This window comes from Parambassis ranga, chromosome 4, assembly GCF_900634625.1.
Source record: "Parambassis ranga chromosome 4, fParRan2.1, whole genome shotgun sequence".
Classification (NCBI taxonomy): domain Eukaryota; kingdom Metazoa; phylum Chordata; class Actinopteri; family Ambassidae; genus Parambassis; species Parambassis ranga.
Window position 1 is genome coordinate 24,468,059 of NC_041025.1, and position 14,668 is coordinate 24,482,726.

The following is a 14,668-nucleotide window of genomic DNA, read 5'->3' on the forward strand; positions in this document are numbered from 1 at the left end:
CAAATATTAAGACATCTGTATGAAAAGTTTATTCAAATACAAACAAATCTGTATAAAATATTAGAACTTTTGTACTTTAACGACTGTGAAATCATTGCTAGCTAACAGTTAGCCACATGTTAGCAGAGTTAGCTAAGAAAGGCGGTGTCAGAGCAGAGTGCAGCAGACGTGCGTCGGTGAAGACAGACGGTTCTGATCCGGGCTGACACTGATGGGAAAATGACAGGAAACGGAGCCAGACCCTGTCGGACCAGATGGATGTAGTAGCCGGGCCATGGAGCTGGACTTAAAAAGGTCAAAGTTCACCTGCTGCTGGGCGGGAGCAGGTCGGACCCCCTGGCAACCAAAGGACCCCTCCGAGACGCCAAAACAACTTCAGCACTTATCAGCGAGACAGAGACAGCTGAAGACTTTTGTAAGACCAGAACAATCTCCTCATGTTATCAGAACCTATTTAAACTACTAAGACGTTGTTTTGCATAATGTCAGCAGACGTACAGCAGGCAGGCAGGTAGCACACGGATCGGCTGTTACTGTTTTTCTACAGAGCTGTGAATCAGATTCTCAGTGGACGCCACATTTTTTATGCAAGTGAAGCGGCGGCTCGGTCCACACTGGCGGCTCGGTTCGGTCCAAAACCGGCGGTTGCTCGGTCCAGACTGGCGGCTCGGTCCGGACCGACGGACCCACCGCGGCCGCTCCGCTCACACTCCAGGTTAACAGGAGCTATCAGGTATCAGACTCTTCGTTTACCTTTCCCTACGTAGCAGAACGCTAACGGCTAAACCTCAGTGCAGTCTGCACGCCACACACACCTGTACGACACACCTGTAAATACACACACACACAGTGGGTAGAGAGGCCTGCGAGTCACTGCACAGGACAAAAACTCACAAAGATCCACCGCTGAGGGTGACTCCTGCAGGAAATGTTGGTCCTGAATGGTCCGGTAGTCTTTAATCACTGGTAAGGCCTGCACCTGTGTTACCATGGGAACCAGTTAACCAGTCAGAGCCTCCAGTTCTAACAGGGTTAAATCGTACCGCTCAGAGATGGCGGCCCAAAGGGATCATCAGCAGGCTAGCATTAGCCTGGTTAGCTCGCAGCTGCTGCAGCAGTGATTGGGGTGTTGATGCACACGTTGAGTTCTTCAGATAGTCAGTGTTAGAACCTGAGGGCGGGCTCTGGCTGCTTGACTGACAGCTCCGGTGTCATGTCATGTTAATATGATGCGGCTCAGTAACACTGCTGGGTTAATATTTCCTGCATAAGTCACTTTTTCATACAGGTTTTAAATCTGGTTTCATTTCGGTGCCGTCTTTGTATTTTAACCTCATGAAGAAATATTATGATTATACCGCCCGGCCCAAGCTCCCACAGTCCTGCAGAGCCTCCACTTTCAGTTTAGTAGTGAGACTGTGGCCGGCTCGACCTGCTCAGACTGGCCCGCTCAGACCCAGACTGGTCTGCTCAGACCTGGCCGGCCGGCTCCACGGTTCCGTGGTTTCTCTGCACTGACGTGCGGCGAGGCGTCGTTTCAAAGCCGTTAAACTGAAGCTGCTCTCAGAACAGGCGGTCCAGACCAGCTCAGAGTCTGGTGCTGCTCGGGGAGCACAGAGGAGGACATGTCGCCTCTTAGGCCTCTCCATACCTTTAACATTTACAGGCCACATGTTGTGTCTGTTTTAACGAGCGTTCTTTGGGCCGTATGTTTAAGATAAAGACAAAAATCAAAAATCTCTTTTTTTTTTTGCCGTCCAAATGAAAGCTGGTGAGGCGTTCAGGGACGTCTCCTCCTCTGTGACTCCTCACTTCACTTCATGTTCATTTCCAAACTGTGAAAAACAGCCGAACCTCATCATCATCATCATCCTCACTCTCTGGTCTTCATCGTGTCTCTGAGTCGCCTCGGCTCACGTGACCTCGGCTCACGTGACCTCGACTCACGTGACCTCGGCTCATGTGACCTCGGCTCATGCGACCACACTCTGCTTTAACGCTGGTTTCTTTGTTTTTACTGTGTGAATCTGATGTTGATGAATATTCAGTTTGACCACAACATGCCTAATTATGAATCAAATCATTTAGATATATTCACCTGATGAGATTACTCTTCACTGTTGATTCCTCAAATATATGCTAATATATCGAAGCAGAGCGTACATCAAAGTTTAGTAAATTAACTTTTAATACTGTACATTTTTTAAGAGGAGGTACTGAACCTGAGGGTTTGATGTGAAGCTCTTTTATGTTGCATGTCTCTGTGGCTACAAACATGTGGGTGGAGGGGGGGGGGTGAGGCCAAAGGTCGTTAGCTTAGAAAAATGTGAAGAAGCTTCTTTCACCATGACCACTAGATCACTCACAGGTGGCGCCTCCTCCAGAGGAAATAAAGCACTTTAAGTGTCAACCGCAGCGCTCGCCTCCTTCATTCAGACACTGACCACACGGCACGCCGCCATGAAGACGAGAGGGGAGGGTTAAACTGCTCACAGGTTAGGAGAGGATCCAAAGGGTTAAATGGGTGAAATGGAAAGCTGTGTAAGATCAATCAATAGTTAATCTGCCAAAGATGGTGCAGTAAGACGGTTTACTGTCTGCTGAGAAAACTATAAATGTAATTTTAGTGGTTAACAGAAGGACAGCTGACTGAGACACAGGAAGTGACAGACAGGAAGTGAGAGACAAACGCCGTATGAAAGTCCTCATATTTCATATTTCAGCTGACGGTTAGCTTCAGTCTACAGACGAATACAGTGAATGGACCGGGTCTGTCGGCCGGTGCTGCCCCTCCTGCAGTGAAGGTGTTTCAGGTTCTTTGGGTGGTAGCGGTGCAGCAGTGTGAGCACACAGACCTGCAGAGTGGCTGGAAACACGCCTCTTTATTGATGCTGTGAGGCTTCAGAGTACAAACATTGTGTGACCTGCAGACGCTGCACACACATGCTGTCAGGGTGTGCTGTGTTGTTACAGATAAATGTGTGTGATGGTTGGACAGTTCCTATTGGCTGCAGGGGTCGGCCACGCGGCCTGTGAACAGCAGTGCGTTGATGGTGGACTCTCTGATGAGCAGCAGGAACGGCCGGTTGGCCTGGAACACTTCCCGGTTCATGTTGAGGGAGCGGCCGACGGCGACCACGGCGGTGGCGGCGGCCGCCTCGCTGCCCTCCTCGTTCACCTGCAGAGCAGATTGGGTAAGTTTAATGTGGAGGATGTGATGCAGAATGTGGCCTGCAGGCGGCGCTGCAGCTTTGTCTGACTGACCTCCAGAAAGGCTTTGTGGAAGGCGTCTGAGATGTACAGGTCGTCTCTGCCGTCCTCCAGCATGCCTGAGACAGACAGGTCCAGGTTAGCATATTATTAAACACATTGATACCCCCACAGAGACCCAGCCATCAGAGGTGCTTCTGTCTGGACTGAACGAATCGTGGGTGGAGGTCAGAGGTCACCTGGCAGGCTGGCCCTGTCAGCGCTGAACAGGTCGGTCAGTCCCATCGCCTCCAGCTTCTCCTTCAGGCTGAAACTGTCCTCCACCCGGAAGCGAGGAATGTGGACGGAGACAGTGGTTTCTCTCAGCTGGTCCAACCAGCCGCTCAGTTTCCTCAGGTCCAGAGTCTCCTCCACCTCCACACACACACACACAGTCACCAACATGGAATGGGACACAGCAGGCGGACCTGTGAGGACGTCAGGATTACCTTACTGAGCGTCGTGTCCCTGCTTGGCAGAATGATCACCATGGTGATGTCGTCTCCACGGTACGGCATCTCCAGCAACTGCACCTGGTCGCTGGGGAAGTGCTTGTACCTGAACCTGGTCTCCTGGTACATCATGTGGACGGAGCAGGTGCGACTGGCGCTGACATGGAAGTCTGAGTCGAAGACGTTGTCTTTGTCAAACTTGTTCTTCCACTGACCCTGAGAGACAGGAGGTGCTGAAGGTCAGCGCGCAGACAGGAAAGACCTAAAGATGAAACGGCTCTGGTTCAATCAGAGCACTGATCTGCAGGTACCTTGAAGTAGATGGTGTTGACAAGGACCAGGATGGTGTTGGAGTCCAGCGCCCCTTCTGGCAGGGTGTCCTGGATCAGGTTCTCCGTCTTGTTGGAGATCCAGTTGTTGATGGTGACGCGGGCCTTCTCCGGGTTGTCCTGCAGCACAGAACCACAGTTATCAGTGTCCGTGTGTCATCAGCCTCCCCGCTGACACCGTCATGAAGCCGAGACCTTGAAGTTGAGCGGCAGCAGCTTGGCTCCGTACACCGTCTCACTGATGTTCTGGTACGTCTCATTGAAAACCAGCGACTTGTCTCCGAACAGGCGGTTGGCGGAGACCAGCTCCGTGGTCTTGTCCTTCTTCCTGTAGAGACGGCAGTTCAGTTTGGCGAAGAAGAAGTGGACCTGATCGGACGTCTTCTCTTTGATGGTGTCAAACTTAAACACCTGCACACAGAAGTTTGATCAGCAATTAATGACAGACACAAAATGATGTCACTTCCTGTCTGACCTCCATGATCTGCTGCAGCGTCCGGTTGCAGGCTCCCAGTTTGGTCATGGCGAACGCTGTGGACACGCTGATGGGGGACATGAAGATGTTGGACTCGGGAGTCTTGCTGAGGGCCAGCTGTTTGTACAGAGACAGGGCGAAGCGGCTGTTGGCCTTCGACAGCTCCCACACTCTGGGGTTGGTGGACTCCGGGATCGGATCGGTTTGCGGGGTGGGGCCCTCGGGGCCCTCTGGGTCCGGGCTACGGTAAATGCAGCGCGGCTCCAGGGGCAGGTCTCTGGGTTTGATGCTGCAGATGTCTGGACGGTCGGCGAGAGAGAGAAATGGCAGCAACGCCAGAAACAAAAGCCAATCAGCAGCCCTCATCCTGGACAGAGGACCAATCAGAGCTCAGCTTGTACGGGTGTTCTGTGGCAGTAACTATACTTCAAACTGGAGAGAACTCTGAAAGCAGACAACATGCATGACACACGTCAGTGTGGATCCATGAGAGATTTTTAAGACCAGAGTACTTAATCCATCAAGGAGAGAACAGGATGTCAGAAAACCGCCTCACTGAGACAAAACCAGCTCAACAACACAGACCGGCAGGCATAAGAGGACCGGACCAACGGCTGAATGAGCTGAAAGTGTCTTCAGGATAAAGGAGAAGTGAATTCTTACCTGATGAGGTGGAGCAGAGCGTTCAGACGGCCGGTCTGTGCGGTCTGAGCTGAATCCAGGTCAGTGTCCTGCAGAGCAGTGGAACAGCCAGCAACCTTTGAGACATTGATCCGCTGTTAGTCAACAACTCCAAGTCTGATACCAGAGAGTGTCCGAACACAGGACCTACACACTGATCAATAACAGGAGCAGCACCACAGCACCACAAAATCTCATTTAAATCTAAAACACACTTTATTTAAATCAACCTGAAAAGCTTTAAATATGTCATATAATATATGTTCTAACTTCTTTTTAGGATTTAATCTAAAATTAATTTTCATTTCATAAATGATTAAAATATTTTTCCATAAATGTAATTGTTTTTTTTAATGGCCACACAACAGACACACAGACAAACTCCTTCCTTAGTGACCTGGTTATGAGGTTCTATTACAGTGGGGAAGAAGCTGTTTTTAAATCTTAAAGGTAGGGAGGAGATTTTAAAACTCAGTGAGAGTCAGCCAGGTTTCAAAGTAAACACACGCCCCTTTCTCTCAGAGCTCACCCTGAAGCCACGCCTCCCAACCAGTCTGTGACTTCGGCCATCATGCACGTACCTCTCTGGTGCACAGAGCAGGAAGAGAGTGACAACCAGCCAATACTCCTACAGGGTCCACCCGGAGGATTGATGATGTTTTTATGTTTTATAGCTTCAGATGATTCATATTCTTCGTTTTAAAGAGAAACTGCCGAACTAATCGGTTGCTATCGGATTGTAAAGAGAAGTTACACTAATTTAACACAAAGAGCATCAGACTGAGATCTCCTACCTGACCTTTAAGGTTTTGTGTTTTTGTGTGTCTGTGGTGCAGTGTGTGGTACAGTGTGTCTGTGGTGCAGTGTGTGGTACAGTGTGTCTGTGGTGCAGTGTGTGGTACAGTGTGTCTGTGGTGCAGTGTGTGGTACGGTGTGTCTGTGGTACAGTGTGTCTGTGGTACAGTGTGTCTGTGGTGCAGTGTGTGGTGCAGTGTTTCTGTGGTACAGTGTGTGGTGCAGTGTGTCTGGTACAGTGTGTGGTGCGGTGTCTGTGGTACGGTGTGTCTGTGGTACGGTGTGTCTGGTGCAGTGTGTGGTACAGTGTGTCTGGTACAGTGTGTGGTGCGGTGTGTCTGTGGTACGGTGTGTCTGTGGTGCGGTGTGTCTGTGGTGCGGTGTGTCTGTGGTACAGTGTGTCTGTGGTGCAGTGTGTCTGTGGTGCGGTGTGTGGTACGGTGTGTCTGGTACAGTGTGTGGTGCGGTGTGTCTGTGGTGCAGTGTGTCTGTGGTGCGGTGTGTGGTACGGTGTGTCTGGTACAGTGTGTGGTGCGGTGTGTCTGTGGTACGGTGTCTGTGGTACAGTGTGTCTGTGGTACAGTGTGTCTGTGGTGCAGTGTGTCTGTGGTGCGGTGTGTCTGTGGTGCAGTGTGTGGTGTGGTGTGTCGGTGGTACAGTGTGTCTGTGGTGCAGTGTGTGGTGCAGTGTGTCTGTGGTGCATTGTGTCTGTGGTGCAGTGTGTGGTGCAGTGTGTCTGTGGTGCATTGTGTCTGTGGTGCAGTGTGTCTGTGGTGCGGTGTGTCTGTGGTGCATTGTGTCTGTGGTACAGTGTGTCTGTGGTACAGTGTGTCTGTGGTGCAGTGTGTCTGTGGTGCGGTGTGTGTGTGGTGCAGTGTGTCTGTGGTGCGGTGTGTGTGTGGTGCAGTGTGTCTGTGGTGCATTGTGTCTGTGGTGCAGTGTGTCTGTGGTGCATTGTGTGGTGCGGTGTGTCTGTGGTGCGGTGTGTCTGTGGTGCAGTGTGTCTGTGGTGCAGTGTGTCTGTGGTGCAGTGTGTCTGTGGATGGAGAGGGGTGATTGTGATGGTTTGTTAAGTCTGTGCTGTGAATGTGAGTCCAAGTTACTGAACAGAGCTGTTGCTGGTTGCTTTGGATTAACAGCTGTAGACCTGGAGAAGGATGTTGTGTCTTTTGTGTCAACTTGGGCTTTGAAAGAATAGCCTGACTGGATTAAGAGGTTTTCAGATTATCAGATCCGTTTTTGGAGCAGATGTGCTGAGCAGAGGGCGAGCAGGCAGCCACCTGACCTGTGATGTCACCATTCTCAGCTCCACCTGCTGGTCATGTGGGGAGACTGAGGGGCAGGAGGCAGACTAAGTGGAAGGTCTGGGTGTGGTAGGTGGGCTGAGCAGGGAGGAGGAGCCTGTTCTTCCAGATGAGGCACAGAAGGAACTGGGTGCCCCCAGAACAAACCGGCGCCTGCGAACAGACTGTGATGTAAAGACGTGCTGTGTGAGGATCTCATGAGCTGCAGTCAGCCTCAGAAAGAAGTCTTCTGTTGGTTGTTCTGTAGATTTATTCTGAGTGCAGGTTCCATGTGAGGGTTATGGGTTCAGTGCAGATGAAGATGGGGTATGATTTTCTGTGTTCTTGTGATGTTGAGCTGGAGGCAGTTGCCCGGGCAACCTGCTCATGATAGTGATAGAGACCGAGAGGGGACACATCCCTGGGGGGGTCCTGGGCTGAGGGTCAGAGGTTGTGAGAGGTTTCCCATCCTGACTTGCTGTTCCTTCTCTGACAGGAACTGTGGATCCAGCAGCATGGTGTCAGTGTCCGTGTGTATTGAAGAGGTTGACCAGGTTGATAGTGTTGAAGGTGGAGCTGAAACCAAACAGTATGTGGGGATATGTGCTGCAGGACTCCAGATTCACAGCATCCTGATTAGTCCAGTATGCAAACTATAGTGACTGTGTGAGAAGACAGAGGCCTGTTTACACGCGTGGTGTAAAAATGGATGGAGATTTTATTTGTGGAATTATAAATAGATAAAAAACAGGATAAACACATAAAAACAGGAAACTAGCAGTTTAAATGAGAAACATAAAAACATTTCATGAACACACACAAACATCTAAACGTGGCTGATGATCAGTAAAACCTGTTGGACTCACTTTGGACACACCAGACCTTTAAAAAGTTCCAGCAGGTCTTTGTGGTCCTCCTAAACCAGGGCCAGCAGTGTTCTGAGCACATCAGACCATATTTATAGAACAGCAGTTCTCGGGTGCTCTGGCCATCAGAAAAGTTTGGGTAGCTGTCTCAGGCGGCTCAGGTCCAGGATGTTTCCCACAGATCCCTCTGTTTGACGGCTGCTGGCCCTGAGTAAAGATGGCCGGTTCTCCTTGTCGCTTCTGCTGCTGCTTGTTTTGGCGCCGCTGGCTAAAAGCTGCATCTTTGGCCGCAGGTCCTGGATGAACTGGTTTTGAGGGAGGAGCTTCATGTTCAGAGCTTCAGTCAGCGGCTGGTGAACCGATTCCTCCCGAACTCTGACCTCCTCCTCCTCCTCCTCTTCCTCCTCCTCCTCTATCAGGCCATACCTCTTCATGTACTTCCTTGTGGCCAGAGACATGTTGCTAGGCGACAGTAGGGAGTCACCAGAGGAAGATGGGATGGGGTCAACACGCGGGACATGGCCTCCTAGGGAGAGTCTGCTCAGCTGAGAGTCGTTCAGGTAGCGCAGGGCGATGGCGTTGGCCTCCAGGCTCAGGTCCACGCTTCCTCCCGGGAACAGAGCGCTGACTGACGGCTCGGACACGCTCAGTCTGGACAGGACTGCTGCTGGGTTGATGCTGGCCAGGGTGCTGACAACAGAACAGAACAGAACACTGCTGTGAGGACATCTGACAATTGGCACCGCCCGTTTGAGCGGCTGATGGGAAGCAGCATCAACACATTCAGTACCTGGCACTCTCCACTGCTTTCAGGCGACTTCTGTCTGACTCCGTCAGGTCTTCTTTGTCCATGTCGACTCCGAGCTGCTGCAGCTGCCTCAGGGTGGCACTGACCACCGGGTCTCCTGCCGGTCTCTGCTGCTGCTGCTTCCTCCTGCCTGAAGAGGAGGCGGAGGACTGGGAGGACCGGGAGGACTGGGAGCGGTCAGAAACCACAGACGGACTCCTCCTCCTCGACTCCTCCTCCTCCTCGGCCTGCTGGTTGTCAGACTCCTGCAGACGACTGGTGAGCTGAGTCTGAGGAAGCACAGAGAAACAAACGGTGAGCAGGGTTTGACTGACAGGCGACTGCACATGTTGTTTGGTCGTTACCATCAGGTTTTGGTAGAAACTCTGCTGCTCGTCTGCAGGTGCATACATGCTGACACTTTCTCCCAGAACTGGACTCTGAACTCCGCTGAAGCTGAAAAGAACAGGATCAGAGTTTCTGCAGGTTCAGATATAAGACTTTCAGAGGTTAAAGTTCATTAGGGTGATGCATTAATTGGTGTGGTACACTGATGGGGACAGCTGGTTTTCAGATTCGTTTTTGAAGCAGCAACAACATATTTGTATGTTTTTAATTTCCACTTTTTAACTTCTCACCTGTGCTGAGCAGAGGGCGAGCAGGGAGCCACCTGACCTGTGACGTCACCATTGTCAGCTCCACCTGCCGGCCTGTCAACAGGCAGGTCATGTGGGCAGACTGAGGGGCTGGAGGCAGACGAAGTGGAAGGTCTGGGTGTGGTAGGTGGGCTGGGTGAGCAGGGAGGGGCCTGTTCTTCCAGATGAGGCACAGAAGGAACTGGGTGCCCCCAGAACAAACTGGCGCCTGTGAACAGTGTGCGATGTAAAGACGTGCTGCGTGAGCATCTCATGAGCTGCGGGTTCAGTGTTTAGCCTCACCTGTTCCCACGGCGACGCTGGCCGTGCTTCTGGTCACTTCAGAAGCACTCTGAAACTTCCCCTGAGTCTCCAGCAGCATCTGGACCTGCAAACCATCAACAAGGCATCACTTTAGGGAGGCTGCAGAAGATCCACCTCACAGACACGCCGATGCAGCTCCTGTTACCTGAGCCTGCAGGAGGCGCAGCTGGCGGTCCTGATGGAGGAGGAGCTGGTAGGTGTCTGATGGTATGACACCTCGCTGTGGATCACAGCAAGGATTCACACAGGAAGGACGGGGGAACCAGGGGGGAGATGCAGGGTCTGCTGCTGGACAGGAGGGGTGAGGAGAGGGCGAGTCGGCATCCCAAAGGAGAGGAGGAGGGTGGCTGCAGGGAAAAGATGTGTGGTGGTGGTTGGAGGAGTGTGGAGGTAAGGTATGACGGTGGGAGGCAGGAGCAGGAGGAGGAGCAGAAGGACTGAAAGAGGGAGGAATAGGTTGGTGGGTGGAGGTGGGAAGAACAGAGGGTGGGGGATGGTTAGTGGAAGGAGGTGTGTGATGATGGGACGAAGCAGGAGGAGGAGCAGGGGAAGGGTAGAGGCTAGAGGGAGGAAGAGTGAGGGGATGTGAGGAAGACGAGTGGAGACCTGAAGGCGGAGGAGTGTGCCGATGTAAGGAGGGAGCAGGGTGGAGGCTGGAAGGAGTAGGGGCTGGATGGATGTTAGGAGGAGTGGGATGTAGGCTTGATGGACAAGAAGAGTGATGATGGCTGGAAGGAGCAGGAGTAAGGTGGTGTAAAGAAGGTGATGCTGCAGCAGCAGGGGTGGGGGGTCCCGGAGAGGAGACGATGGAGGTACAGTTGTAGGTGTGCGTGGAGCAGCAGCTGCAGGGCTGCTGAAGGTTGGAGTTGGGGGTGCTGTGGAGGTGCGGAGGTGGAGGTTGGGCAGCTGCAGTAGAGGAGGTAGTGGTTCCGGTTGGAGGAGCGGACTTCCTGTCAGCTGAAGGAGCTCTGTGGGAGGAGCCAGAGTCCAGGCCAGGATTGTGATTGGAGGCAAAGCTGCTGTCAATCAGCAGAGAGAGTTCAGGAACAGACGGCTGAACTCTGCGAGCCTGAAACAACAGATGACCACAGATGTGAGGATTTGTGAGGAGGAAGAGGAGGAGGAGGAGGAGGAGGAAGGACTAAGGGTGACCGTCAGACTGAAAATCATGACAAAGCTTTGAAAAACAGGAGTTGAACCTGATGAGCAGGAAGGTGAGGACTTGGGGATGGTCGTGGAGAAAGATCTTCATCCTCGACTCCGGAGTCCTGGTCACTGATGGAGAGCCCGGCAGCAGGAGGAGCGCTGAGGACAGAAGACATCCAGATTAATCTGCACAGCTCCCTGTACAGTCTTCAGTCTGGAAGGTTCCTACCTGCTGAAGGAGCTCTGAGCCTCTCTGAAGACCTCCACCTGTCTGCTGTGCTCCTCTGAACCCAGCTCAAACTGCAGAGTCTGACCGTCCACCAGCGCCACCTGCTGACGATTCACAGGCCATCGTGAATACACGTTCAGGAATTTAAATGTAATTTAATCGAGATAAAGAGTTCCATGTTGTTACCTGGTAGAGTGTGACAGCCTGGGAGGCAGACAGCATCTGGCAGTCCAGCTGTGGTCCTGATCCGAGTCCTGGTCTGGGTCCCCGACACTGAAAGAACTGAGGAGCTCTGTGAGTGGAACCAAAGACGAGGAGAAGGAACAAGCCGCTCTCTGACAGAACTCTGAAACCCAACAAACAGAAAACACCGTGACCCGAGTGCTTTCATCACCTGTGAACTCAGTGGGAATGTATTCCTCCATCACCTCACCTGTCCTGGAGGCTGGAGCTGAACAGGAACCTCAGACAGCAGGCCCACACCTGAGGGTTGTAGACGTGTGTGACTCCACTTAGCCAGCTGTCACATGACAGTAGATAGAAACACAGCATGTGAGAACCCTCGGTCTGAATACCTGATGTTGATTCGTATTGTTTGTGAGAACTCTTACAGTCCGACCAGCGGCAGGCTGGAGGCTTTAGGGTCAGACTCTAGCAGCAGAACCAGTTTGCGGGTTTGGTCCATGGTCAGAAATCTGAAAACAAACACAGCAGTGAAGCTCTTCCATCAGAGGCAGCATGACCTGGGGGAGCGGTGTGTGTGCTCTTACCCTCTCTGTCTGGAGGAGTGCTGCAGCGATCGGCTGATGCTGGTCAGACTCCTCAGCAAGGCGGTGGGGATGATGGGAAGAGGTCTGACCGGCTGAACGTCCAGGCTGACAGACGGGCAGACGGCTGACCAGCTGAGGCTGAACGCTGCAGCATCCAGCTGCTGGGAGCAAAGGACACGCCCCCTGATCTTCAACAGCTGAGACAGATCCAGGGTCTGCCTGCTGCTCACAGCCTGCTGCAACATCTGAGACACACCACAGACGGTTACACAGGTCACAACACTTCAGACAAAGAACAACAGGAAGCTGGAAAACAAGCAGAGGAACAACTGCTGCTGGCATTAATGGGATGTTTCCATGACGACGGAGAGGGCTGGACATCAGGAGACAGAGACAGTGCTACCACTACAGCTGGAGTTGATTCACATGTGGAAGTTGCGTGGATGGCTTTGGCACCCTACTGTGATGCAGCTCCATCACGCTGCCCTCTGAGCTGCAGAGGTCACGCTCACCTTGAAGCAGTGATGGAGCTCGGCCTCTGACTGGACAGCTGCGTCAGACGCAACCTCGGCCTGAGTAGAGAACAAACAGGGAACCACGACGTCTCCGGGAAGCAGAGCAGAGGGAACACGGCCCGAGGCACCAGCCTGATCCCGACCCGGATCAAAGCGGTCCAGAGTAATCGTGACACTCTCCTCATCTGTACCACACAGAGGACAACACAAGTCAACACAAATGCACGCTGCCACAGACACACATTCAGGATGAGAGGAAGCTGAACTCTGACCTGAGTCCACAGACAACGATCCCAGGAAGAAGCAGTGGAGGCGGGGTGTGATGCTGTGACGGGCGTGTCGCTGCGCAAGGCGAAGAGCTTTCTCCAACAGCACCAACCGTGGCTTTCTGCAGAGACGCACACGTTAAAAAAAACTCACAACAGTGACAGGATGTGAGACGTGTCTGTCCAATAAATGCTGCACAGGTACAGCGAAACATTCAAACTCCTGCTGCCTCCCGCACACACCAGTAGGCTCAGAGAGACTCACACCGACCTCTACAAGCACCATCATCAGAGGCACTCTGCAGTGAACACTGCAGCAGAGAACAACATCCATGCTCTGAGCACTTTATTCACCTGTGTGAGCAGAGCCGGAGCCCGAGCTTCTCTCCTGCAGGGCTGCTGTCCCACAGAGCGGATCTGGATGTGGGGAAACTTAGCTGAGAGACAGAGTTCGCCGAGGGTCTGCACAATGAGAGGGAGGAGAGGGTGATCAGGGTTACCATGATAACAGTTTGTTCAGTTTCCTCCTCCTGGTGTTTGTTTTTGTCATTAACGCACAAAACACAGACACAGTTCTTGTATGTGTAAACATGTTTGAGCTAATTTCAGAGACATTAATGCAGGAACCTTCTGTGTTGGTTGATGAACTGACTGGTTTAAAATGAGTCTGTTGTCAAAGTAACAGGTCAGGCGGACATGCAGCGATGTAAATCTGTGTGTTGGCTCTAAACTCACCTCCTTCTGATATTTTCCGGAGTAAAAACCTCCTCTAAGACTGCGCTCGGCAGAGCCTGGAGGTTCACCGGGCAGCTCATCCCTGCTGTAGCCGCACAGAAGAGCACTATGAGCTGCAGATATACGACGAAAACACCGCCGCCAGTGCAGCTCACGCCTGCTAACGTTAGTCGGCTACGTTAGCTTCCTGCTCGGATCGCATCGGCTCCCTCCGTTAGCTTCAAAACCAGGACCCAGCTAAAGACAGACAGCTACAGACAGTCACAGCGGATATAATAGAATGTGTCAGAGTCCTACCAAGACAAGAGTTTAACCGCAAACAGTCCGCGGAAAACAAAAGCTGGCCGCACTTTGATTATGGCGCTGTTTCTAGACTTCTCTGGCGGGGCGACTCAATCAGCCAATAGGAAGCTCTGCTCCTGGCAGGCTAACCAATGGCGTGCCCTTTCCGTTTTATCCTGCTTTTCTTCTTCCGTCTGTCAGTGGCATATTTAACAAATAGGAAAACGACACTGCCCCCTACAGGCCTGTTTTACCACCACCTTTTTAATTGACTTTAAACATTGTTTTATTTTTCAGTTTATTAAACGATGCAAAGCTCATTTTCAACTGAGCTCTCTACAAACTGTGTAAGGATGCAGTTCTACAGGGTACAATGATGTTCATTACCTTTAAAGAGATCACCGTGTGTGTGTGTGGTTAATTATTTGTGTGTGCAGGTGGATCATCTTGCAACACACAGAGTTATTTCCTGAAAAGCAGCACACAAAGGAATTATTTATCAGCATGTCAGACGACACTGGTCCCACAGAGAGACAGAGAGCAGCTGCTGAGAGCGTGAAGCACTTCATTTGACATCAGTGTTAGGCTGGATTTTTTTAGACTGACCTCCACTCTACAATTACTAAACAACAAATACTTATTTCAATCAATTAATCAATAGCTTCAATTTCTACTTATTATTTTTTAAAACATAACAATAACAATCTTTTTCTTCTTCTTCTTCTTTGTCAGTTTGAATTTGTTTTCAGTTCAAGACTTCCTGTCATTTAAATTTATTATGTTGTGATTGTTCTAAAACTCTTTGGTCATTTTATATGAATTGGATATATGTTATTTTTATTGATTATA

General features: G+C 51.4%; 3 protein-coding genes across 4 annotated transcripts in view; 1 reads left to right on the top strand and 2 right to left on the bottom strand.

The window, feature by feature from the left end:
* The window catches only part of zbtb37 (zinc finger and BTB domain containing 37), an 8,402-nt gene extending 5,990 nt beyond the window's left edge, over window positions 1-2,412 (top strand). Inside the window, exon 5 of one of the 2 annotated variants that reach the window (XM_028403417.1) lies at window positions 1-2,412. This exon is cut by the window's left edge and continues 737 nt beyond it. The gene's annotated coding sequence lies outside the window, so the exon portion shown is untranslated. The other variant, XM_028403416.1, reaches the window with a different exon arrangement.
* Window positions 2,413-2,856: 444 nt separating this feature from the next.
* Window positions 2,857-5,282, bottom strand: serpinc1 (serpin peptidase inhibitor, clade C (antithrombin), member 1). The gene is made up of 8 exons (XM_028403418.1): window positions 5,169-5,282; window positions 4,506-4,949; window positions 4,226-4,441; window positions 4,013-4,150; window positions 3,699-3,917; window positions 3,450-3,624; window positions 3,265-3,329; window positions 2,857-3,178 (listed from the first exon to the last, which is right to left on the bottom strand). The coding sequence occupies exons 2-8, from the start codon at window positions 4,869-4,871 to the stop codon at window positions 3,002-3,004; spliced, it is 1,356 nt and encodes a 451-aa protein (XP_028259219.1). The 5' UTR covers window positions 4,872-4,949; window positions 5,169-5,282; the 3' UTR covers window positions 2,857-3,001.
* A 2,682-nt stretch (window positions 5,283-7,964) lies between these two features.
* On the bottom strand, window positions 7,965-13,911 carry stil (STIL centriolar assembly protein). Its single transcript, XM_028403016.1, has 16 exons — window positions 13,538-13,911; window positions 13,157-13,264; window positions 12,809-12,924; window positions 12,534-12,721; window positions 12,022-12,266; window positions 11,863-11,946; window positions 11,685-11,771; window positions 11,438-11,597; window positions 11,252-11,355; window positions 11,076-11,181; window positions 10,022-10,945; window positions 9,856-9,940; window positions 9,556-9,781; window positions 9,283-9,373; window positions 8,921-9,207; window positions 7,965-8,820 (listed from the first exon to the last, which is right to left on the bottom strand). Exons 1-16 carry the CDS (start codon window positions 13,615-13,617, stop codon window positions 8,256-8,258), a joined length of 3,456 nt encoding a protein of 1,151 aa, XP_028258817.1. The 5' UTR covers window positions 13,618-13,911; the 3' UTR covers window positions 7,965-8,255.
* Between the last annotated feature and the right edge of the window lie 757 nt (window positions 13,912-14,668).

Coding starts and splice junctions, on each gene's coding strand:
- stil (XM_028403016.1), bottom strand. CDS start 13,617: ATGAGCTGCCCGGTGAACCTCCAGGCTCTGCCGAGCGCAGTCTTAGAG. Junction 11,772..11,862: donor AGCCTGCCGCTGGTCGGACT/GTAAGAGTTCTC, acceptor GTCATGTGACAG/CTGGCTAAGTGGAGTCACAC. Junction 9,941..10,021: donor TGCGCCTCCTGCAGGCTCAG/GTAACAGGAGCT, acceptor GATGGTTTGCAG/GTCCAGATGCTGCTGGAGAC.
- serpinc1 (XM_028403418.1), bottom strand. CDS start 4,871: ATGAGGGCTGCTGATTGGCTTTTGTTTCTGGCGTTGCTGCCATTTCTC. Junction 3,625..3,698: donor GGGACACGACGCTCAGTAAG/GTAATCCTGACG, acceptor GTGTGTGTGGAG/GTGGAGGAGACTCTGGACCT. Junction 3,330..3,449: donor TGACAGGGCCAGCCTGCCAG/GTGACCTCTGAC, acceptor TGTCTGTCTCAG/GCATGCTGGAGGACGGCAGA.